The sequence below is a fragment of the Tupaia chinensis genome, unplaced genomic scaffold (genome assembly GCF_000334495.1).
Source record: "Tupaia chinensis unplaced genomic scaffold, TupChi_1.0 Scaffold145093_1, whole genome shotgun sequence".
NCBI lineage: Eukaryota > Metazoa > Chordata > Mammalia > Scandentia > Tupaiidae > Tupaia > Tupaia belangeri.
Window position 1 is genome coordinate 720,325 of NW_006204954.1, and position 26,083 is coordinate 746,407.

At 41.2% G+C, this 26,083-nt stretch overlaps 1 protein-coding gene across 1 annotated transcript in view; it reads right to left on the reverse strand.

Moving 5' to 3' along the window:
• Positions 1 to 26,083, reverse strand: part of SV2C (synaptic vesicle glycoprotein 2C) — a 257,009-nt gene that overhangs the window by 37,572 nt on the left and 193,354 nt on the right. The window contains exons 5-6 of the mRNA XM_006167780.3: positions 3,256 to 3,389; positions 2,718 to 2,807 (exon numbers count right to left, since the gene is read on the reverse strand). Of these exons, the coding sequence (XP_006167842.1) occupies positions 2,718 to 2,807; positions 3,256 to 3,389 (224 nt within the window). The remainder of the gene's footprint in view (positions 1 to 2,717; positions 2,808 to 3,255; positions 3,390 to 26,083) is intronic.

The window sequence follows — 26,083 nt, forward strand, 5'->3', positions numbered from 1 at the left end:
TGGGTGCCCATGTGTGTGCATGTACAATAAAAGGACACATATATTTTGGAAGTAAATCTCTCATTCTTTTATGCTTTATGTTCATTGCAGACACGTTAAGGTAAGCAATGCAAGGGACCTCAAAAAGTTCATGGATGATTAAAGTATGAGTTTATTTTGGTGCAAATTAAAAAAATAAATCCATATACAGTTTTTAAATTTTTAAAATAATATGCATGTTCTGTAGATTTTTTGAAGACCCCTGGTACTTGGATGACCTTTCTCTGGCTTTCCACATGGCTAGCTTCCTTTACTAAATTCTGATTATAGACCTAAAAATGGCCACACATTAATTGTGTAAAATATTTGCCCTTACAGGGACCAACAGTTAGCGTAATGGCTATGTTGCTGGACTCCCATGTGGTTGTCCGCGGTTCGAGTCTCAGACCAGGTGGCTTAAACTCACGCCAGGCGCATGTGCATGTGCGTGTGCGAGCCCAAGATCCCGAGAGGAGAATGGAGGAGAAGAGATTGTGGCGTGGCCATCCCCCCTGGGGGGGTGATTTCTCACTTTCTGTCTCTCTGTCTTTCTCTGTCTTTCTGGTAAGCGCACGTGCCCTATAGCAAAAACCTCTCCAAAAAAAGAAAAAAAAAATTGCCCTTTCATAGAAGTATTATTAAACTAAGCAATTATGATATTGTTCAACATTTCTTATAATAAGGCCTATGAATACACTTTCTCAAATTAGAGCTAGATAAAGTTGACATTTCCTAAAAACTGATACATTGCCATTTACTTTGTATCTAAAATGACATAATTTGTTATAATTATCTTTTGCCTTGGTTGTCAGGAAACTGGCAGATTAATTTTATGTTCAATTACATTTCTTGATCCTCTAGCATAATTGTTTTCTGCCTTTTTGTTTTATGTTTCTACTTTTGGCAAATAATTGCATCATTTTACTAAGTATCGCAAGCTCTGTTAAGACGTCAGGTTATGAAGGACAGTTACTGACATCTCAAGAAAACCTATGGGGCTGCTATGAGTGCATGCTTTTGAGGAAGTGAGGTGTCACTTGAAAATGTACCTGGAAGCCTAGAGACCAGAATTTCCACTGAGGAGAGCAAGTGTTTTGTACACACGGTCTGAGGTAGAATACTACGGTTAATTTCAGCTTTTGATTCAACCTGATCCCTTTTTTAATATAATTTTTTTTAAAAGTTTATTTCTTCAGAGAGAGAGACAGACACTCTCAAAAGGTTATTAATGCCAGTAGCCACCCCTGCCTAGCTGGCCTGAGTCACGGGCATATGCACAAGTGTGCCCGTGTATGCATAGCGGCCTCGGAACACAAACTGGACCTTCCCTTGCGGGCCCAGCACCACAGGGCATTACATGGCTGCTGCTTCACCATCTGGCTCCTCATTTGATAACTTTTGTCTTTTAATAGAGATGTTTAAACTAATTTTATTTACTCAATTCATTAATATTCCCATATTTCCGCTCTTATCTCAAGACTTCTAATTTTTTTAACATTTCATTTTACTTTCTTCATATAAATGAGCAATCTTTTTTATTCTGTCTTCAATACTTTTGAAAAGTATTAATACTTTGGATAGCCAATACTCTAATTTCATTCAAGTTTTGTTTATTTTTAAACATTTCAAAAATATTCTCTAGCCTATGTTTTTATAAGAATACTCCTGAATATTCCTGCTAGTCCCAACTCTGTGACTTCAGGTACAGACAATTATTACAGAATGAAAAAAAAAATGATTTCACTTTTTTCAAATTTATTTTTGACACTTGCATTAGATCTAGTATCATATTGAAAATAGTTATGGAGAAACCCATAAGCTTAACTTTCATTTTGAGTTATCAGTTTTATTTCATCTTTGTTTGAATATCTCAAGTATCTTTTTCAAAAAAAGTAAGAGTTTTCTGGGCCTTTCCATTTATAACGATATCTTTTTATTTCTTCTGTGAATAAACTTTTCTCATTTTAAAATTTGGGGGAACTTTTTTTTAAGGGATTTACTACTTTTTCTTTTCTTTTTTTTTTTGAAAAGGCACGTGCACTAGCCAGAAAGACAGAGAGAGAGACAGAGAGATAGAAAGCGAGAAATCACCCCCCCCCAGGGGGGATGACCACGCCACAATCCCTTCTCCTCCATTCTCCTCTCAGGATCTTGGGCACGTGTGCACATGTGCCCGGTGTGAGTTTAAGCCACCGGGTCTGGGACTCTAACTGCAGTCCATCCCCCGTTATATCCATTATGCCATCTGCTGTGTCTTTTTTTTTTTTTTTTTTTTGAGATTGTGGTGTGACCAGACCTGTTGAGAAAAGTTTCTCTCTCTTGCTCTCTCTCTCTCCCCCTTTTTCTTTCTCTCTTGTGTACATGTTATCATAAATAAAATAAATTTAAATGTAAATTTGGTGTTTGGTTTGTGTTATCATTTGACCAACCATAGAGCTTTGGAGTCCTAGATAGGTATAAACAAGGGTCACAATCTATGGGCCCAAAGCAGCCTGATTTTGTAAATAAAGTTTTATCAGCACACAGTTTCACCCATTTGTTTACACCTTGTTTATGGCTGGTTCTATGTTACTGTAGCAGAGTGGACTAGTTGCGGCAGGAACTATATGGCTTACACAGCCTAAAATATTTACATTCTGGCCCCAACAGAAAACATTCTGGAGCCTGGGCTAAGAGGACGTGCTGAAGGGTCGACTCACCGTAAACACCTTCTCAGGCTGGCCCCGTGCTCTCATGTTGGTGTCATGAATTAGCTTCAGAATCATCCAAGCTTCGTCATGTTTGCCAACCTAAGAAATGTGAGCAGACAACGAGGTGCTAGGAGAAATTATCCAGTGACCATCGTGTAATGTGAGATCAAATGGGGTGCAGTGGGCAAACGTACTTGGGCGCATACGAACTATCTGGATATCACTGAATACACTAGCAGTTTAAAGCGTGTGCCTCTAACTAGAAATAGTACTTTTGGATGGTAAAGCTTCATTTATAGAATAAGCCACATTCTCTTCATTGAGTAAAACGTTATTAAGTAGAAACATGAGGACTTTCTGGCCATAATGCAGCTTGCCTACGTGCTGGTTGTTTAAAGCACGTTTCCAGAAAACCCAGTCCTCCACAGTGCCATGGTGGGAAGGAAAAAATGTCCCTCCCAAGAGGCAAGCATACTGATCTAGAATGAACAAGGCACTCTTTCTAATGTCTGCGAGCTACTCGAATATTCGTAATAACAAGTGTTACCTCCAGCAGGAACCGTGGACTTTCAGGCATGAACGTGAGGGCCACGACGGAGGAGACACAGGGGAGTGCGCAGACGATGACGAACACACGCCAGCTGTGAAACTGGTAGGCCGACCCCATGCTGAAGCTCCACCCTGGAACAGAACGGGAAGCGTGAGGGAGAGCACCGCCTAGACGCTCTGCTGGGAAGACCACCAGGGGCATTGACACTACTATTAGTCAAGCCTTATATCCACAGAGAAGGGAACTGATCTGGGTATTGGTGAAAGTGGCCAGCTCAACCTTGAGACCACCAATGCACTGCTGGGAAGAAACATGCTTAGAGTCAAAAGAGTCAGGACCTAAGCATGCAGTGTGCAGGCTCATGAACAACCAATCCCAAAGACCAAAATTAAATCGGGATAATGCTTTTTGCAAAAGAGTATAGTGTGGGTATCTTCTGTTTACCCCTTAGATTACTCTCCATGCTTTTCCACCCTGTGTGTGCCTGGAAAAGGCTAGAAAGCATCAACTGGCTCCCTTGCTTACTGGCTTCCAGCTAGGTTTGGAAAAAGGGAGATGGCAGGAGGGGGTCCTTTGCTTCCCTGCTCTCTCGCTGGCTGGATAGAGGTCTGGTAGTGCGTGCTCTCATCCCAGGCCGCCTCCTATGGGCATAGCTCTGTCAGGTTCTGGCTGCTCCTCCTCCCTCCTATTGCCCATTGAGGACTAAGTGACTCCAAGATGCTTATTATTTCTTACTGCTTTCTCTTCACAGTCCCCACATCAAAATCAATAGTCCCTTCATTAAATTCTTTCCAGTGACTGTTTTGGAGGGTGCCATCATTTTCCTCCCTGACCAGTACAGCTATTAGGAACTGGCAGTTGTATCTTTTCACACGTCATGCAGTAAATCAAGAGAAATTTTAATTTCTAAATCATATTTAAATTTCCAAATAGTATACACATAAAAATGTTTACTATACTATTGTAAAAACAAGCACAATAGGATACAAACCGAAATCTTTTTAGAGTGAAAAGAAAGTCAATATTTGAGTGAGTTTAAAATAGTTGAAAGCAAAATTCAAACATGGTTCTAAATGAGAAATAATGAGGCATATAAAATCTAATGGAAAACAGAGAGGAGATTTATAGAGGCATGGATGAATTATGTGAGATGAATTTCTAATTTATAGCCATGCCTGGTATTTATAAGGCTTTTTGTGAACAAAAGTCAGGTAGTGTACATCCCAGCTCCAGGACAGTTACATAATTATTCATGTTTACATGGGGCCCAGTGAGGTTCTGGAGGTGACTTAACTTCCTCAAGGTCACAGAGCTGAAGTTACGAACAATAGTGCTCCCCTTACCCACTGGAGATACATTCCACGGCCCCCCAGTGGACGCTGGAAATTGCTGATAATACTGAACCCTATGTACGCTATGCAGCTTCTTATATGTACATGTCTATGATAAAATTGTATTTATAAAGCATAGCAAGAGATTAGCAATAATAAATAATAATAAAATAAAACAATTATAATAGTATGCAATAATAAGTTGCGTGAACGTGGTTTCTCTCTCTGAGAGTGTCTTATGGTGCTTATTTTCTGACCATAGTGACCGCTGATAACTGAAACCATGGAAAGTAGAACCGTGGATGGGCTGGGGGAGGGGTGGCTATTGTATCAGAATCTTCCCTACCAGCATTTAGGATGAAAGGTAATATGTTCTCAGGTTCTGGATAGAGTATGGTGACATCTTTTGTGGGTAGGTGGCATTTTACACTAATACATGGCCTTATGTGTATGCAAACTCACCAACTCTTAAACAGTGAATCTGTTGACAAATTAAGTAAACATCAATGGCATGCTATGTTAATCCCTGATTAATAATGTTTTGTGGGGATGTAACACAATGAATAAAGATTATGTGGAGCTTGGCTCTGGCAGGATGTAATGGAGGCTACTGCTCAGCAGGCTGAAGCCACATGGGAGGCCTGGGTTCAAACCTCAGCCCACCCTAAAAAGTCAGATAGAGTGGTACATGCCTGTAATTCTTGCTAATCGGGAGACTGAGACAGGAGGATCATGAGCTCCTGGTCAGTGTGGGCATCACAGAAAGACCCTGTCTGAAAAAGCTGAGTGTGCTGGTACATGCCTATAGTACCAACTGCTTGAGAGGTTGAGACAGAAGGATAGCAGCATGGTGAGATTCTGTCTAAACCCCCCACATACACACCCACTCACACAAAAGATTATGTAGACTGCTAAATTAATCATCATAAACCCCAAGACACATCTTAGCCAGACTGGCAAAGACTACAGATAAAGACAAGATACTAAAACTGGCAAGAGAGAAATGACAAGTAACTTACAAAGGTCATCCCATCAGGCTAACACCAGACCTCTCAATGGAAACAATGCAAGCAAGAAAAAGAGTGGGAAGACATACTGAAAGTGTTAAGAGAGAAACAATTTCAACCAAGATTATTATATCCAGCAAGATTATCTCTCATATGGGAAAAAAAGATTAAAATCTTCTCATGCAAAACTTGAAAGACTTTGCCAACACCAGACCAGCTCTTGAAGAAACCCCGAAGAGAGTACTGTTCCAGGAAAACTAAAGAATGAACAGCCAGAAATAAAGGAATAGAAAGAACCAAGACAATGGCCAACTTAAAAGTGGGGACAAGTCCGGTAATATCGAAAATAACATTGAATGTTAATGGATTAAATTCTCCAATCAAGAGACACAGACTGGCTGAATGGATAAAAAACAAAAACAAAAACAAAGAAAACAGAAATCCTCTATCTGTTGCTTACAGGAAACCCACTTCATGGATAAAGACATACATAGACTAAAAGTGAAGGGTTGGAAAAAGGTTTTCCATGCAAATGGGAACCAAAAAAAGAGCTGGAATCACAATACTAATTTCTGACAAAATAGTCTTTAAAACAAAAACTATTCGAAGAGACAAAGAAGGGCACTATATTGTAGTAAAAGGGTCAATCGATCAAGAAGATATAATGCTTATAAACAGCTATACATCTAACACAGGAGCACCCAAATACGTGAAGGAAAGATTGTCAGATCTAAAAGGAGAGAGACTCCAACACTAATTGTTGGAGACCTGAACACTCTACTATCCCCTCTGGACAGATCATCTAGACAAAAAGTAGGTAAAGAGATAAAGGAGGGACCAGCAGTTAGCATAATGGCTATGTCGCTGGAGTCCCACGTAGTTGACCGCGGTTTGAGTCCCGGACCTGGTGGCTTAAACTCATGCCGGGTGCGTGTGCGTGTGTGCCCAAGATCCTGAGAGGAGAATGGAGGAGAAGGGATTGCGGCATGGCCATCCCCCCTGGGGGTGATTTCTCGCTTTCTGTCTCTCTGTCTCTCTCCGTCTGTCTGGCAAGTGCCCTATAGCAAAAAAAAAAAACCTCTCCCTCCACCCCCCAAAAAAGAGATAAAGGATCTAAATGATACCATAAATCAAATGTACTTAACAGACATCTATAGAACTTTCTACCCAAAAACCACGAGATATACTTTTTTCTCACCCCCACACGGAACATTTCGAAGATTGACTACATGATAGAGCGCAAGGTAAGCCTCTACAGATTCAAAGGCATAGAAACTATATCCACCATCTTCTCTGACCATGATGGAATTAAACGTGATTTTAATTTCAAGAGAAATCCTCAAAAATACTCAAATACATAGAAACTAACTAACCTACTCCTGAATGACTCCACAACTACTGAAGAAATAAAGACTGAAATCAAAAGATTCATGGAAGCCAGTGACAATGAGGACACGAGTTTCCATAATCTTTGGGACACTGCAAAAGCAGTCATAAAAGGGGAGTTCATAGCAATATGTGCACATAAGAAGATGGAAAGAAGGTAGATGGATCACCTAACATCGTGCCTCAGAGAACTGGAAAAGCAACCGCAAAACCCCCCAAAAAACTCCAGGAGAAAGGAAATAATGAAGATTCTAGCAAAAATAAATGAAATAGAAAATAAATGAACTATACAGAAAATAAATAAAAGTGAAAGCTGGCTCTTTTGAAAAGAATTATTTATTATTTAATTTTATTTATTATTGTTATTCTTCAGTTTGACCAGAGAAAGCCAGAGAGAGAAAAAACAAGCCACCAAGTCTGGGACTAGAATCATGGTTGGCCACGTGGGAGTCCAGCACCTTAACCACCACACCACGTGCTGGCCCCAATTATATCATATACTTTAAGGAGTGTATGATTGCTCCCAGTGTTTTATGTACTAGAAGTTTAAAAGTCTCACATCCTAATGCAGAAGAAATTCCATAGTGAAATACAGAAACCATAACTTAGAACTTAACATAAAGATTTTTTTTTGAGAGAGAGATTTTTGCTATAGGCCATGTGCGCTCACCAGAGAAACAGAGAAAGACAGAGAGACAGAAAGCGAGAAATCACTCCCTAGGAGGTATGGCCATCCTGCAATCTCTTCTTCTCTATTGTCCTGTAGGGATTTTGTACACATGCATATGTGCCTGGTATGAGTTTTAAGCTGCCGGGTCCAGGACTTGAACCACATTTGACTATGTGGGACTCCAGCAGTGTAAACATTATACTACCTGCTAGTCCCAAAGAACTTCTTAAAAAGCTCTATATCCTAATATTTTAAGCATGGGGGGAACCTTTAGGTAACTGAATTAAGCAAATGCAATGTTTTAAATTTTTGGCTACCTCACATTTCATAAAGCACATGGTTAAAACAAGAGTAGGAAGGTCTCCAGTACCACTGTTCAATTAAATTAGTTAGGATGAAGTGATTTAACCAAAGAGAAAGTCACTAGTGTGGATAGGGCAGGAAGCCTCGCATGGCAGACAGAATATAGCAGCAATCAGGAACCAATCCACTTCTCTTTGTGGTTAAAAGTTCTATTACCCAGGAACCAGCAGTTAGCATAATGGCTATGTCGCTGGACTCCCATGTAGTCGACTGCGGTTAGTGTCCCTGACCCGGTGGCTTAGAACTCACGCTGGGCGCGTGTGCATGTGTGCCCAAGATCCCAGGAAGAGAATGGAGAGGAAGGGATTGCGGCATGACCATTCCCCCTGGGGGGAGGGGTGTGATTTCTCGCTTTCTGTCTCTATGCCTCTGTCTGGCGAGCGCATGCGCCCTATAGCAAAAACCTCTTAAAAAAAAAAAAAAAAAGTTCTATCACCCATTTGATTTAAGCCAGAGAACTGTCATGCTTCTCTATGAAACTTCAGCCTCCTTACTTTTGCTGGGACTTCTCCAGATGCTGTTCCAAGGATTTCAGGCTCCCTCTTGATACCTGGGTTCACAGATCTGCCCTTCACTCATACTGCTCTGGGGCATCACATAAGTGGTGGAAAGGCTGACCGCAAAGTGATGGAGCAGTTCTCAGCCTACCGAGGAAACTGGTAGAATCTATGCTCAGAAGAGAACTAATGGACCCAGACCAGCTCTGCCCAATGCAGAATGGAGTTTCGTCATGTGTAGGCCCTTTTGTTCAGTGACTGAAGTTTAGCCCCTTTGCTGCTGTTCAGGTCCTTCGCTATTTCACTGGCTGTGAAGTTGTATCCTTGTCCTGCTAGGGGTGTGTGTCTGCGTGTGTGCACACACACATGCATGTAAACACACAATTCACTGTGGTGGTCTCTATATAAAGGTCCTTTATATAAAGAATGTGTAGTCTATCCATTTCTCTCTCCGTTTATCTGCAAAATACTTTTCTCCCAGTTACAAAACTATTCTACACTTTTTGCCCCTTTCTCTTCAGGCTTCCAGTAGCTACCTTTACTCCTTGCACTTGACCTTACTTGTTTCTCTGAGACAATGAGCACAGAGAGAACTACTTATGTCCCATCTTCTCATTCCTGAATCCACCCACGTGTACCCGTCTCATCTCTCTGTCTTCCTTTGGTTACACGGATGAACTGTTTATGTGCCTATTCAAGACCACTCTGTTGACATGGACTCTGGAGCCCACCCTTCTCTTTCTAGAACTATGATTATCTAGTCCTCCTCTCCAACCCTGCTCATGATGTTCTCTCACTTACTTAATGTGTCATCCCATCAGCATATCTAGATCCACATCTAAGAAAAGCCTCTCTTGACCCCCACATGGCTCTTCAGCTGGATGGCTATTCCTATACTCCCTTTCATGGAAAAACTTCTCAAAAGAATGGCTTAGGACCAGGTCTGTAGTGTAGCAGTTAGGTGCTTCCGGAAGAAACCAGATCCCACATGACTGACCAGGGTTTGAGTCTTGACTCTGCAGGCTTGAAAACACATTGGGCACATGTGTGCTCAGGATTCTGACAGGATAGACACTTTGGTGTGAGAAGTGACCAGGCCCTGTTAGGGGTGCTCACCCAATATTCTCATTCCAAACAGGCTTCTGTTCCAGGATTCCACAGAAACTATGCTAGTTAAGGTCACCAGTCTTGCCAAATTTAATTGTCATGTCTCTGTTCTTCCCCTTGACTTTTGCATCACCACGTGTGCTACTTTCTTTCCCACCTCGCTGGCTTTCCTTCCGTTTCTCTAGCTGGCTCTTCTGAGGGCCATTCAAATGTTGGCTTACCCCAAAGCTTGGTTATTGGTCCTCTTTTATGTCTATAGGTACTTTCTAGGAGGATGCATCAATAACCATGATGTTCTGCCCATTTACCGCCATTGATCCTGAAATACATCCTGCTCTCTGAGGGCTCCAAACATATGACCACCTACCTACGGACTGCTTCAAGAATGTCTCCTGGGAATCTCAAAGTTGTCACGTTGAACACTCTCCTCTTAAACTTTATAAGCGGCCAGGGCAACGACTGATGAGTGATAACCTGTAACTGGAATGGGTGGCAGATATCCCGAGGACCTTGAGATCATTTCTACCGATGCTTAGGATTAAAAATAACTAAAAGAATGAAGGGGTGAAACAGTGATCACTACTCAGTCATGAATTCTCTGGATCCCTGCTCAACTCCACTTCAAAATGGCTTAAATTTAAATTTGAGAGCTACACAAAGCCTCCACCACAAACATTAGAAAGTGGAGCAATGTCAGCATGGAGTGAAGCACAGGAATGTGAAACCGAACCACATTCAACTGGGAAATGGGTTGTTGCTTTCAGATACTCACCTGCGCTTAGCAAAATGGATTCTCTTAAATGAATCCTTTATGTTTGTGCCATACCTTTTTTTCTCAAAAAAATTATTCTCGCAAGGGAGATGGCTTTAATTGTCCTTTGGATTTTGTAAAAATACTCATTAAAATGTCATACAGTGGGATTTATCTACAGATAATGTAAATTCCATGCAAGGAAGGCCCTCAATTAGAGTATTGCAGAAAGCAGTTACCAAATAGCACTAATCAGCATGGCACTAATAAGAGTGGGATGTGTCTTGCATAACAATCAAGGACATTTACCAGTCTTAAGCTGATGCTCTGTGACTGCAGAAACCAGCTGCCTCCCCAGTTGCCTGCCTTTCAAGGTGCCCAGGCAGAAGTATGTGGCACATGTACAATGCTGGCTTTCACCACTTTTCTGGCCTCTGTTACCAATGCCCTGGGGATTTGGTACCTACTTCACTGATCTTTATTTGATTGTCAGTTTTGTGCTATCAAAGAAATAGTCTTTGGTAAAAAACAGATTTTAGGTGCAAGACACAGATCCAATGTTCTAAAAGAAAATATCATGTGAGATCTGCTGGGCACGTGTGCGTGCATGCCCAAGATCCCGAGAGGAGAATAAAGGAAAAGGGATTGCAGCATGGCCATCCTCCCTGGGGGGTGATTTCTCGCTTTCTGTCTCTCTGTTTCTCTCTGTCTTTCTGGTGAACTCATGCGCCTTATAGCAAAATCCTCTCCAAAAAAAAAAGTAAATATCAATATATAAATTTATTTTAATTTTATTTTAAATTTGTATTAATTATTATTACTTTTAAAAATTTGATATAGGGCACATGTGCTCACTAGAGAGGGATAAGAGAGAGAGGGATGGAATAAGAAAACAAGCTACCAGGTCTGGGACTTACACCATGGTCAACCATGTGGAAATCCAGCACCTTAACCACCATGCCACTTGTTGGCCCCTTGTGAAATCACTTAAAAATATTTTTCAATTGCTGAAGGGTACCTAGAGAGAGAGAGACAGAGATAGAGGGAGAAAGCACCCCTCCCCATGAACATGGTCATATGGCAATCCCTTCACCTCCATTTCTCCAACTCGTTGGAATTTTGGGTATACGAGCACATATGCCCAGCCTGTTTTTCAAGCCATCAGGGTTGGGATTCAAACCATGGTTGACTATGTGGGATCTGGCTCCCTTAACCAGTAGACTATGGGGCCAGCTCCCATGATCAATTTTTAATAGCTGTTAGTTTGACTATGGTCTTTTAGTTTGCAAAAGACACATGGCCAAGTACAATTCTTTTTGGAAAAGTAGCTCAAAATCCATTTTGTCAAGTGGACAACAAGCTTAGAAAGGGACAATGATCAAATGAATTTCTGATTTTATTCTTACAGAAATAAAATGTTATCCCCTCAACATGTCACTGTTTGAAATGTGAATACTATATAATCAGCATGAAACATGAATCTTGGACTAGAAACTCAGGTTTCCTGCATCTAGTGTCATCTGTGACGCTACAAGATTTAACCAGATACAGCTGGATGGTTTCCATTGCTGATACTAGCAGAGAATTTTTATCTTTCTCAATATGTATCAAAGGAAAAAGGTGGGAGTGCATGGGTGGAGGCGAGATAGTTAAACAAATGATGGTACTGCCATGCAATTGTATATTATATATAGTATGGGAAATGAATGAGGCAGATCTTCAAAACAGTGTAAATAGTAGTGATTTCATTTTTTATATACAATAAAACTTGTCATTACCTCTAGAAAACAAGTGGGAGGTAAATGCATTAAACTATTTAAAATGGTTACTCAGGGTGAGGATGGGAGCTACTGGCAATTTTTACTTTTGACATGATTTCTCTAACTTTGAATTTTGTATAACTTTGTATTACTTTTACTCAGAAACATGGGCACAAACACAAAGCTTTTCAAAGGGTTACAAGCCTTTAACTTTTCTGAGATACAAGCATTGATAGAAGAAGAGAGAGGAGAAGGAAACTAGAATTACAACTGTGCCACTATTCAATATTCATACATTTTTTTTCTAACTAAACTAATTTTCATTCTGGTTGTGGAAAATCTAAACATTGACAATACACAGCTCATTTACAGATATCAATGAGAATGTGCCAGTGTCTCTGGTGGGAAAGAGAGTAATATTCATAGACCTTTAATCTTTTGGTCTTTTACCCTGTCCTAGTCTAATCTTGGATTCTTGGGGCAGAGGTGAGCTGCTCCTTGGGAGCACTCCTGCCAACAGTGATGCACAAAGCAATCACGATCGAATCAACCAGCTGGGATCTGCTGCAGCACACAATCATGCCTTCAGGAAGTGAGAGCCAAATACATGACCCAGGAAAGAGTCCAAGGGTTAAATTCCAACTAACTCCAATAGTCATCTGTCTTTAAGAGCCGGCCTGAGCAGCAAGTCAGTCTTTCCTGCTATTTTCTCTTATTTCTGATCTCTGGTTCCACCATTTGGCGTGTACAGAGCAAGCAGCCAAGAGAGGAAGGAAGCCACGTTATGCCTCTACTTTCTAAATTTGAGCTATGACCCTAACCATGCTTTTCAAGAAACAAATATCCTAATGGCTTTCAAAACTCATAAATTTGGGACCATCAGCTGGCATAATGGTTATGTCACTGGACTACTATGTAGTTGACTGCAGTTCAAGTCCTGGACCTGGTGGCTTAAAACTCACGCCAGGCACATGTGCGTTCATGGAGAATAGAGGAGAAGGGATTGTGGTGTGGCATCCCCTCTGGGGAGTGACTTCTTGCTTTCTGTCTCTTTCTCTCTCTGGCGAGTGCACGTACTCTATAACAAAAATGTCTCTATCTCTCAAGAAAAAAAAAAAAAAAAAAAAAAACACCAGCAGGTGGCATGGTGGTTAAGGTACCTTGCTAGACACTCTCCATATGATTGACTGCAGTTCGAGTCCAGGACTTGCTGGCTTACTCTCTCACTTTTCTCTCTCTCTTTGTCTCTCTCTGGTCAAATTAAATGGATGCATAAAAAAAACCCTCATAAATTCATTGCTTTATTTTTCAGGGATATTTATTCTGAAATCTCTTCTGTGAGTGCTCCAAAAATGCAGAGTGAATGAGGTGACCTTTCCAGAAAATGTTCTTGGTGCCAGCGTTTAAGACTGATTCAAGTTTGGCTCTCCATGCTCTACCGAGTTTGAGGGTTTGAAAACAGCCGATAGCATAAAATATGCATGCGTATGATAATGCGCCTATGTTTTAAACAAAGGTCTTTTAGGACTTTCTATTGTAAACAAATAATATAATATTAATATTATGATAATATAGGTTAATCAAATTTTTATTAGAGATTTTAATGGAAATTTATACTGTACTATTCTACAGGATAACCAAATACGGACCACATACAACTGACATTTACATCATAAACACATATAAAACCAGCTCATTAGTCTATAGATACATATGGTATATATTTACACTTACCACATACATAGGTACACATTAGCTTTCCTTCTCTACTACATAAATGTTTCTTCAAAAAGAAATATGCATGCTTACACTCACACATATTTACTCTTATATAAGCTGGTATCTATAGATAGACAATAATAAATCAATAATGTTTATTTTGTGAACAATACAGTCTTGGGAGACTGAAAAGCAAACAAAACTAACATTGGGGTTTTTACATTAAGTGAAAAGTTGGGATAATACTCTAAAGCTCATTCCAGGGCAAAGGTTCTGATTCTACGATCTTATGCCTTAACTACATGAGGCCACAAGAAAGTCTCTCTTGCATATAGATTATATGAGAAGAAACACTTTTAAAATAAAAAACAAAATACCATGTAAACTACAGTTTTGACACAAATGGCAGAAAGGAGAGTATTTGTGACAGAATACTGGTACTTGTTCCACATACTAGCAATTCGATTGACCTGCTTTCAAAGTAGCTGTCCTTAAAATAATCTTTAAAAAAATTGCTCTAAACAACTTTATAGCCCCATTCTTTTCCAGATTAAGTTTTCTGTTTGCTGTTTGCACAGGATGTGAGCAAGATGACCAACAGAAGCTCTCTGCTCACTCCCTGAAAATTTTTGTGAGACAGTATAAAAATTCTCATGGACTTCATTTTTACATGAAAGTGTTTTCTCCTTTCAGGAGGGGGAGCAGGATGAAGAGAGGACTATAATATTTCCAGCATGATGACAGCAAAGATTGTCCTGAGTACTCCTTATCGCTGATGCCCAAAGGTCACACTTGTATACCTCTGCTAACAGCTGACCTCACTAACCTGCTCCTATTTTCCAGCCCTATTTCTTGCCTGGTAGCTTCTGATCCAGAACAAATTATTTACCACTTGACAAGTGAAACAGCTGCTTAGCTCATGACTCAAGCCCAAATGACTCTTTGAGTTCTGTCATTTATGTCAAAGAAATTTCATTCTAATGAGTGGGAAATGCACGCAACACATCTATCTGGAACTCTACTTTCTGATCCTTGTGTTTCAAGTAAAGGCTCTTTCCACCACAGTGGATGGAGATATGACTCTGAAGAGGATTAGTCCATTAGCCCCATAGTCAACTCTTACTCACTTGCATCCAGTTTATCAAAAGACATTTTTGAGATCATCTCAAGTTCCTGAAGTTTACTGCAATCAGATGCTTCTCAAAAGGCCCCAGCTCAAGAGATGACACGCAACCTTCTCAGTGCCTTCCAAATCAGAAATGGGGAGTCAGCCTCTACTCTCCTCCTTCTCTGTCTAGTCAGTCACTGAGAAACAGAACTTCATTTTCTGTATTTCTCCCCAAATAACTCCTTTCTCTCCATCCCTGTATTTGAAGCCCCTCAGGCCTTGTCTGGGTTGTGCTAATGGGGCTGATACGCAGTTGGCAAAGATCAATAGGGCAGTGCCCACTGCTAAAATATTGAAGTATGCATTATAGTTATTGCCCTAAGCCTGTGAGACTTAGATCTCTTCATGATCTAGCCACTGAAGGGTTAACATGGGACCCTATAAGGGGACTTGCCACTGACACTTTGGCTTTCCTTTGTTCTGACTGGTCAATTATTGATAGATAATTTTAAGAACATCTCTTTTTAATCTCTCTACTTGCCTATTCTATTTCCAGGTAGCTTTAAGGGATCTTCTATAATAAAATAACATTCTATAATTTTAAAAAATCATATCACATCACTCACTAGCTTAAAACCTTTCAGTGGTCTCTACTGGCCTTTCAGGATAGAGTCCAGATTCTGCTGCGTGGCCATAAGGCCCTACAAAACCTGGCTCCTGCTTATCTCTTCATCCTAATCCCTCATGAGGGAGAGTTCCTCGGCGGGTCACCCGTTGCTGCATTTTTTTGTCAACCCACTTCCTGATATCCCAGTGGCTGGCAGAGCTTATTGTCAGGTCACCTACTCTGTAACATCTCTGCACCTTTGCTCTCCCCTCTTCTCAACTCGGAGAACTCCTATACATCAGTTTCTGCTACCCAAATAGAGGGGAATATCCTCTGTGAATTCTTCCAGACACAGTAAAAGGGGTTCCCTTCCCTCACCGATTTATCTTGGTGTCCTGTAAATTTCCACAGACTTTAGTCTGGTGCCTGATGCAGAGAAAAGGCACACCAGAGAGTGATTATCTGTGAGTCTGTCTTGAGAATAGGAGTCATGTCTTATTTATCTTAAGCACAATGTTACTTGGCGGACTAGCCATTCAACAAAAGCTTACTTAATTAATCAATAAAGAACCCACTCCGATTTCTTTAAAATCAAAGTTTGTTTAATACATTCAAAAGTGACTTTTTGAAAACATCTCTTATGTTTCCAAGTTTTCAAATACATTGTGGCTTTTGATTTATTTTTTGAACTGATTTCTAGCTTTACTTCATTGCAGTTCAAGCACATGCTTGGTAATTTTTGAAGTATACTGGAACTTGATTTACCACACGGTATATAATCCATTTCTTGTAAATGTTCCCCAGTGGATCAAAAAGAAGGTATACTCTGCTGGGTGCAGTGCCTACATCAATCCATCAGGAGAAGTCTGTCGATGACATTGTTCAATTTCTGATAGCCTTACACATTTTCCTCCCTATTTATTGTGTTAGGTTCTTATTAGTAGTTTTCTGTGGGACGTTTAGTGCCAGTAACATGGCCCATCAAATTGTTGTAAATGGAACAACATAACCTAGTGAAATCAAGACACAGCTATGTCCTTTACTGAGATACTTCCTGGTGTCCTACCAGCTGGCTGTGCTCCTTACTTACTAAGAAAAGTATGAGCCCATGACAAAGGGAGAGAAGGGGAAGGAATAGAGAAAACCAGGACGACTCAAATTACTGTCAATGACACGAAATGGAATAGTTCAACTTAAAAAAATCATAGAGATCAAAAGAGGGAGAGACATCTTTCTGTTGAGTAGCAGAACGAAGCCACGAAACAACTTATATCTGTTTGCTATCCAACACAAATAGAAAACAGTTCCCAGCTAGATAGGGCCCCCAACTTTTCCCTAGTAACTGCCATTTTTAATTACTTTGTTTTGAAACACTTCCCTACAAACTTATTTTTATATGTTGAAGAGGATCAACAAAGGCTTCCTCATAAGAAGGAATAGAAATATCCAGCAGCCTCAGGTTTTGCTGGTGGCCAGAGGTTCCCTTTTCTCCTTTCACTTCTGCTTTTCCTTACTAGAGATGTGATTCAGCTTCTCAAAGTTTGATCTCTCTGACACTCAGATAGGAAAGGGACTTCTGCCTAGAGCAACATATGTATTTTCTCCTGGATAAACCTAATACTTCTCCCACACACACAAATTGGACCTTCTTTTGGAACAATAAAACACTCGAGTTAATAAGTTGATGTGTAACTCAGGGGGTCAAGTCTTGCAGCACAGCTTTAAAGCATATTTCATTCAGAATGTCTGAAGAGAGAACTTAGGAGCCCAAATCAATTACATCGTTGGCAGAGACACAATTTACTTTGCCCATCCATGATTTATGACCTGCAGGAGCATTCAAATGCTCTTTCTCCTCGCACCCCACCCCCTCCCTTCCCCTTTGTTTCAAAATGTCAGGCGTCTACCCAGAGTTAAATTTCACCTCTGCTCTCTGGAAAGGCTGACTACTTGGGTCATTAATCTTGGCCCAGAAACATGTTCCTAGCTGCTACCGACTGTGGAGATGACTGGTTCTCGTGCAATCCTGGGAATGGTTTTGTAAGGCTATGGCGCCAGAAAAATCAAACCCAGAGCGACTGAGTCTGGAACTAATGCAGCAGTTTTTCATTCCGTATCACCTTCTCTGGATGCTCCTTAGAAGAAATGCTCTAATAACTCAGGGAGCCCACGGTGACAAAGCATAGGAGCGCTGGCCGATTGAAGTTCCGGCACAGGCGAACGTAACACCAGATTTGACTGGAATGCTAGTTCCTAGCCCTTGTAGAACCAGACGTTGAGTTCCCTTTCTCCTCACAGCAATGTCCAGACCCTGATTACGGTTGTGATAAAGGACAGGAAGCCTTGAATGCCAACAGCAGTCTCCAGGAGTGATGGGGTGGATCAAGGCATATAGAAAACTCCTGGAATATTTATGGTGCACGCGTTACTGCCAGACACCTCCCGTACAACACGCTGCTTAATACATCAATAGCCCTTTTGCCCACCTGGGTAGGGTCCTAGATAAAAGAAGTTGCCAGTTAATCTAATCAAAACAATCTGTAAGGACTGATCCTGCCACACAGAGGTTGAAGGAACTGGGTCCCAAATGGTCGACAATGGGTTAACAATTGTCGACTGGGTCCTAAAGGTATGAAACAAACCTGGTGTATGTGTGCCCACTTGTGAACAGGTGAGATACTCTATTCAAAGTTAACAATGCTGGGACCAGCAGTTCGCGTAATGGCTATGTCGCTGGACTTCCATGTAGTCGACCGCTGTTATTGACCCGGATCGGGTGGCTTAAACTCGCGCCAGGCGCGTGTGTGTGCGTGCCCAAGATCCCGAGACAAGAATGGAGGAGAAGGAATTGTGGTGTAGTCATCCCCCCGGGGGTTGATTTCGCTCTTTCTGTCTCTCTGTCTCTCTCTGTCTGTCTGGCAAGCGCACGCGCCCTATAGTGAAAAAACTCTCCAAAAAAAGAAAAAAAAAACGTTAATAATGCTATGCTGAGTACACTTGGAAACTTTTCTCTTCAAACTGAAATACGAAAACAGCATCTTATATTTCATTTTCGCATGAATAAGTTTTGTTTTTATGTTAGGTTTTGCTATTAAATTATAAGCTTTTATTGCCATAAAATTGATCTATAAGGGACTATGATTTCCCCCTCATATTCTTTTAAATGCAAGTAAAGGTGGCATACAATAGAAAAAAAAAAAGACCTATTCTCTCCCTAGGGTTTTGGTGGATGTAGTATTTTCCATCAAATGCTTTCTGATAACTCCTGCAGTTTATACATAGTTATTACCACACACACAAAGATGGTAATAACCATAAAGTATTCCTAAAGTATTTGTATTCCTATTATATTTCATCCAGGCAGGGGAGGTTTACTCTTAAAATTCCCAGCTAATCCTCAGGAATGGGGAAACGACATCCTTAGTAAAAGCACCTGGCACCACTCATGTGGCCCTGCAAGCTTCCTCCAATAAAGTTGTGGCCAGGCAACGGCCAGGGCCCACCCTGGGTTTCATAAGACCTGCAATGAGAACTCTGGGAAGCATCTGTTCTCTTTAGGTCTCCTGGACTCTTGGTTCCTATCCATCATTGCCTTCTGCAATCCCACCATCACCAGGGTTCACTGCCTTCTCTCAGCACCCATCCACCTTCTACAACTGCTCACCACTTCTCTCTTGCTTTCACTCTTCCCCAACCTACTGTTGGTTAATTATCCAGAATCTCCTGGAGGAAGTTCCATAAAACTACCTCGACAATGAATACTTTACTTTCCATACTTCTCCCTCCTACTCCAGAATCTGCCCATTAGTTATTCCCCGACAGCGCCTAGAGCATATGGCCCTTTGCAACCTCACCCTAGCCTCTTCACACTCATTTTCAACCACTTTCTCCTTGTCCAGCTTGGCCGTCCTCCTCACTGCATTTTTCAAAAATGTTTATTTATTCCTTCCATGGGTAGAAAAAGAGAGAGAGCGAGAGCACATTCTCAACAGGGTCCTGATGCCAAGACCCACCTCCAGTTTCAGCCAGCAAGAGATCATGGGCACATACACACCCAGTGTACCAGGGAGTGGTGGTGGGAGGGGACAGTCTCCAGCCATAACACAGAAACTTCCCCCATGGGTCAACCTTCCAGAGAGCTGCATTTTACGGCTGTGGCACAGGTGGTCCCTTGACTGCACTTTCGTATGCAATGGAATCACAGTAGGATATTGTTGAAGATGCACATTTCCCATCTCCATTACTTTAATAGAAATGTTTTATTTAGGAGGGCTAGGCTGGGACCCAGGGATCTGCATCCCAAACAGGCACCCCAGGTGGTTCTTATGCAGATCTACACAACAACAAAAAAACACTGGCTTCAGTTCTACTATTTTCTCTTGCCTGGAATCATCCTTTGTGTCTTAGCTCAAGCTCTTTCTTTTGTCTAAGCTGACCCTTTCTCACCCCTGTTGTCTGCCTGGAAAATTCCCATTAATCCTCAGGACCCACATCAGATGTCATTCTAGAGCTTCCCCTGACTTGTCTCCTGCAGCAGACATGCCCAGAATCAATTGCTTTCTCTCTGTCATTCCTACAGTGATTTATATGTCCCCTCTTCTAGCATTTGTCACCTAGTCTACATTTCTGTTTACAATATGTTCTGTGCTAAATCTCACTAAATTCTGGAGACTAAAATTTTAACCTGTTGAATCATTTTAAGTAGAATAAAACTAAACAAACAGATGCTAAAGTTTGGGTATAACTGCCAGATGAAAAAGGCATGCAAGATACAGGCTACCAAATAATTAAAAAATAGTAATATCGTACTTGGACTTCACTTATTGATAAGTCTGTAAATATTTACAGATTCCCAAACATCTGTAAAGTTTTGCCTCCATAGCTACTATCAGGTTGCTGGTAAAGTTGTGATGTATTTTTGCATAGAATAATAGCTTATGTCTTTTTTTTTTTTTTTTTTTTTGGATTTTTGCTATAGGGCCTGTGCGCTCGCCAGAAAGACAGAGAGAGAGACAGAAAGACAGAAAGCGAGATGAAAAAGGCATGCAAGATACAGGCTACCAAATAATTTAAAAATAGTAATATCGTACTTGGACTTCACTTATTGATAAGTCTGTCCCCAGGGGGGATAGCCACGCCTTAATCCCTTCTCCTCCTTTCGCTTCTCGGGATCTTGGGCATGCACACACATATGCCCAGCCAGCGTGAGTTTGAGCCACTGGGTCCAGGACTCAAACGACGGTCGACCACATGGGAGTCCAGCAACATAGCCATTACATTAACTGCTTTTCCCAATTGTGGCAAATATTAACCATTTTTATAGAATACAATTCAGTGGCATTAAGTGTATTCAATGTTGTGTGACCATTGCCACCATCCATTTCCAGAACTTTCCATCATCTCAAAATGACATTCTATAGCCATGAACAATAGCTTCCCATTTTCCACTACTCCCAGCCCCTGGTAACCTCTATTCTACTTTCTTTCTCTATGGATTTATCTATTCTAGGTCCATCATGTAAGTGATATCTTATCATTTCGTTCTTCTGCACTGAGCTTATTTCACTTAGCACAATGTGTTTAAAGTTTATCTATATTATAGCACGTGTCAAATTTTCCTTCCTGAGCCAGTCCCTTAGCCTAGTAGTTAATGGAGTCAGACCCCTTATAGCAGTTCAAATCCCAGACCCAGAAGTTTGAAAAACATGCTGAGTCCCTGTGTGTGTGTGCCTCAAATCCCAACAGGATGGAGAAATGGAGAAGTGATTGTGGCATGACCATGCTCCATGGGTGGTGGTGGTGGGGGGGAGGAGTGTATAACTTTCTCCCTCTCTCTTTCTGTCTCTCTTTGGCGAGTGCAAACACCCTTTGGAAATTAAAAAATAAAAAAGAATTTCCTTTCTTTTTATGTCTAAATAATATTCCTGTGGGAGGAAATGTCACCTTTGCTTATCTATTCATTTACAGATGGACATTTGAGTAGTTTTCACTAGTTGGCTACTGTGAATAGTGCTGTTATGAACACGGGTGCACAAATCTCCCTTCAAGTTCCTGCTTTTATTTCTTTGGGTTATACCCAGAAATGGAATCGCTGGGTAATACAGTAATTCTGTTTAATTATTTGAGGAACTGCCATACTCACCTAACCATTTTCTATCTGTTTCCTACTGTGTAAAATGGGACTGTTGCTAGAATTAATTGAAGGTTAGCAGATGGCGCAATGGTTATATTGCTGGACTCCCACATAGCTGACCACAGTTCAACCACCCAGACCTGGTGTCTTAAAACTCATGACAGGTGCATCTGCATGTGTTCCCAAGATCCCGGGAGGAGAATAAAGGAGAAGGGATTGCAGCGTGGCCATCCCTCTTGGGGGAAGATTTTTCACTTCTTTCTCTCTCTGTCTCTCCAGCAGGCACACACGCTGTATAGCAAAAATCTCTCTCTCAAAAAAAAAAAAAATAGTAAGTATTATAACCAGTGCTGTGTGGGACCGAGGCTACTCTGCCATGTCAGACCTAGCCCTGCTGATGTTACTGACTGGCCTAGACTCCAAGCCTCCTGTGTCCACTGTTGAAATTCCCCCAGTTTAAGCTCCACTGGGCTCTCAGGACTTTTATCCAAGAGCCTCCTTTTTAGTTTTTTTGCAGTTCTAACACAATGCTGCTAGGTTAAAAAAAGGTGAAGTAGAATATGTGAAAAAAGGAGCTGGGCGACTTCAGCCATCTCTCTCTTCCTCACAAGTCCTTACCAGCACATCCATACTGCCTTCCATATTAGCCCACGGGACACACTCAGTTTAGGCTCCCCAGCACACTGCCATATCCTATTTTGATATTTAAAAAGTAAAGATTCTAAAAATCAGCTTTTTCATTTGTTCAACACCATTGTCTTCTGGGAAATGCAAATTAAGCCCTCGATGAGATGCCATTACATACCCACCTAGTACTGGCATGTAAGTGGAACTCTCATACATGAGCGGTGGGAGGGGAAACTGGTGAAGCTTTGGAAAGCTGACAGGTTTTTTTTATAAAGTTAAAACATACATCTACTCTATGACCCATCAATCCCCATCCTGGGTATTTATCTAAGAGAAATGAAAATGTAGGCAGAGGTGAAACTGCTCTTAAATGATTTATACAACGGGACTAGCAGATAGAGTAATGGCTATGTCGCTGGACTCCCATGTAGTCAACTGCGGCTTGAGTCCTGGACCCAGTGGCTTAAAACCCATGCTGGGTACATGTGTGTGTGTGCCCAAGATCCCAAGAGGAAAATGGAGGAGAAGGGATTGCAGCATGGCTATGCTCCCTGGTGGGAGATTTCTTGGTCTCTGTCTCTCTGTCTCTCTCTGTCTTTCTGGCGAGCATATGCACCCTATAGCAAACACCCCCCCAAAAAAAGAGATTTACACAAGAGTGTTCAGAAAGCAGCCTTTAAAGTAGCTTTTAATGCTCCTCCCAAACACATTCCACAAAAAAATTAGAAACAACAGAATATCCATCAATAGGATAATAGAAAAATAAATTGGGATGTGTCTAAATAATAGGATGCTATTTCACAATAAAAAAGACCTACTGATACATAATACATACAGCATGAACACATTTTAAAAACATTTTTGTTGAGTGAAATAACCAGGAGGTTCTTAATGTAAATGAAGTTCAAGAACAGGCAGAACCAATCTTTGGTGATAGAAACCAAACAATGGCTGCCTCCAGAGTTGGGGAGGGGGCTGTGTGGGTGGACAAACTAACTGAAAAATGGGTGCTAGGCAACTTTCTGAAGAGACGGAAATGGTCCACATTCTCATTTGGGTGTTTACATATATGATTGTTAAAAATCCATAGTAAGCTATATAGCCCCAGCTAGGTACTATTTTATAGTATGTTCATTCTACTCACTGAGGTTTATGCCAAAAGTCAGACATGGGTGCTTGTGTATGTATATATCAGCTGTGCTTGCTATTGCAAATATTTAGACAAATTAAGTTCATTAGCAAATGAATTAAATGGGGGGAAAGGCATAGAAAGCAATCATGGATAACAGAGACAATGGGAGGAGGGTTGGATAGGGCAGAGGGTTAGGGATAGGGAATCAAGGATGGCAAAAAAAAACCCCGCAAAATATACAAGACATAAGAAATGAAAAATTGTTTGTTGATAACACGTATGTTGATGTGCTTGATTGAGCCAACAGACAGTGTATTTTGGATGAAAAATTCATTTTGTATACTGTAATGATGTATAGCATATAAACGTTAAAAAAAGAAAAATAAATTAATAAAAAAAATTAAAAAAAATAATCCATGGAACTGTACACTTAAGATCCTTGCTTTTTTTTTGTATGTAAATTATAACCTCGATTTTACAAAGAGTGATCAGATCATAAGAGCAGCTGCAGCAGCATTGCATTCCCATGAGTGTACCATAGCTCCAGGCATAAGGCTTGATACGTTAGGAAGGAATCTGATTGGGAATCATTCAAAATTGCATTGCTCTGGTTTTAACGCTGTTTCAACTGGTTCCAAGGATTTATTAGCAACCAAACAGGCAACATTCTTTTTGCTGTTTATGGGAGAGAGGTGACCAAGGGTCAAGTTCCCTCCAGCTTTCTCTCTCTAGATGACGTTCTTTTCTAGATGAAGACAACACCTGAAGATTGGTTAGGAGACTAACCAATCTGCGCACGTGTTTCCTTGCCAAAGACCTCTTCTGGAGCTATGGCTCCCCTGTCTGTGTCATTTGCCTAGAATCGTCTTTAGCAGTCATCTAGATGAATAGAGTACAAATGACATCTTGCTTTACCAAAACACAATCCACAAAAGAGCTTGGCAGTTTCTCAGAGTGCAAGCTGAAGAGCAGGCTGTTCTGACTTTCGTGACCTTTGTGATCTCAATTAGGGCTTCGCCTCTGACCCTATCCCTCACAGCCAAAGTCCTTACACAGGCACACACACACACACACACACACACACACTATAAGGATACTTAGCCCCAGGAGTAGCAATAGGAGCAAAGACTAATAAATCATATTACATGTTAATTAATGAGATTAATAAATAAGTAGGAACTGCAAGGGTTTTGGTTGTTTTTTTTTCAACACCGTGGCTCTCAAAATTTGGGGGCACATCAGAATACCTATGCAGGCTTCTAAAAATTGCAAACATCTGGAGTTTGACAACTGGTTTAAATAAACAAAATGGAGGGATACTCTGATATAGAGGCAGATTAAGGAGGGAGAAAGGGAAGGAAGGAAGGAAAGAAAAAGCTTACAGACATCTCAAGGTTATTTTCATTTGGTGTGAGGCAGGTAGTGTTCATAAGCAATTTCAGAAGCTCCGAAGTCCCTTTACAAAGAAACTATTCAGCAGGTCAGTTTTACAATTTTTTTCGGTTTTGCAAAGCAAAGTAAAGATGTGAACTAGATTGTGTGTGTTTGTTTTATGAAGGTCTCTAAAAAAATATAAAGACATTTTAAAGGAGGGAGGAAGATTTTTAAAAAGATTTTAAAACAGGTAGGATTCTTTCTGGAAATGAATTTACTGCAAACTGCTATCTTTCAGTGTCCAATTTGCACAAAGGCAAATCAAACTGGGTCTTAATACCAGGAGCCCTCTGATAGATGGAATTTTCAGCAGTAACACAGCTCGGAAGACTTGCGGTCTATAGAAGACTGAGACTAATGGACACAAATCCCAAAGCTGAAAATCATCCTGCCATCCCTCAAGGGTGTCCTAAGAAACAGTGAGCTGTGATTAACCCTAACCAACACTTGAGGGCACCCTGAGCTCACACAAAGTGAGGGTGCTTTTTAAAGCCTCTTCCTTGACTTTCACTTCCAAGTCTGAGGGGACTCTGACTGGTTGGGCCTCTACTAAATGTGTAAAATCTCGAGCTCCAGGAGCGGTGGTGAGTTTTCTTTCTCTGTGGTTCTCATTCCCATGCCCAGTCTACATTCTAAGTCAATTGCCATACTCAAATTCAGACTGGCAGGTCACCCCCTGGGGGATAGATACAAGGACTAGACGGCAAGACTCCACCCCACCAGCTCTGTGGTCAGCAACCCAGTCTGAACAGTCAAAGCCCAGAGGCCTTGGTGACAGTCCCATAAGACCGAAAGGTCAAGCACAAGCCCTCCTGAACAAGGGCTGTAGGTCAGAATTTTTAAATGCGGAAATCCTTACCCACCGTTTCACAGAAACATCCAAGCACATATCCTGCCTTCCATTTTCCATATTAGGTTTTTAAAAAGTGACCAGGAGGGACCAGCAGTTAGCGTAATGGCTATGTCACTGGACTCCCATGTAGTCAACCACGGTTTGAGTCCCGGACCTGGTGGTTTAAACTCACACCGGGCACGTGTGTGTGCATGCCCAAGATCCCCAGAGGAGAAAGGAGGAGAAGGGATTGCAGCATGGCCATCACCCCTGGGGGGTGATTTCTCGCTTTCTGTCTCTCTGTCTCTCTGTGTCTGTCTGGCGAGCGCATGCACCCTATAGCAAAAACCTCTCCCCCCCA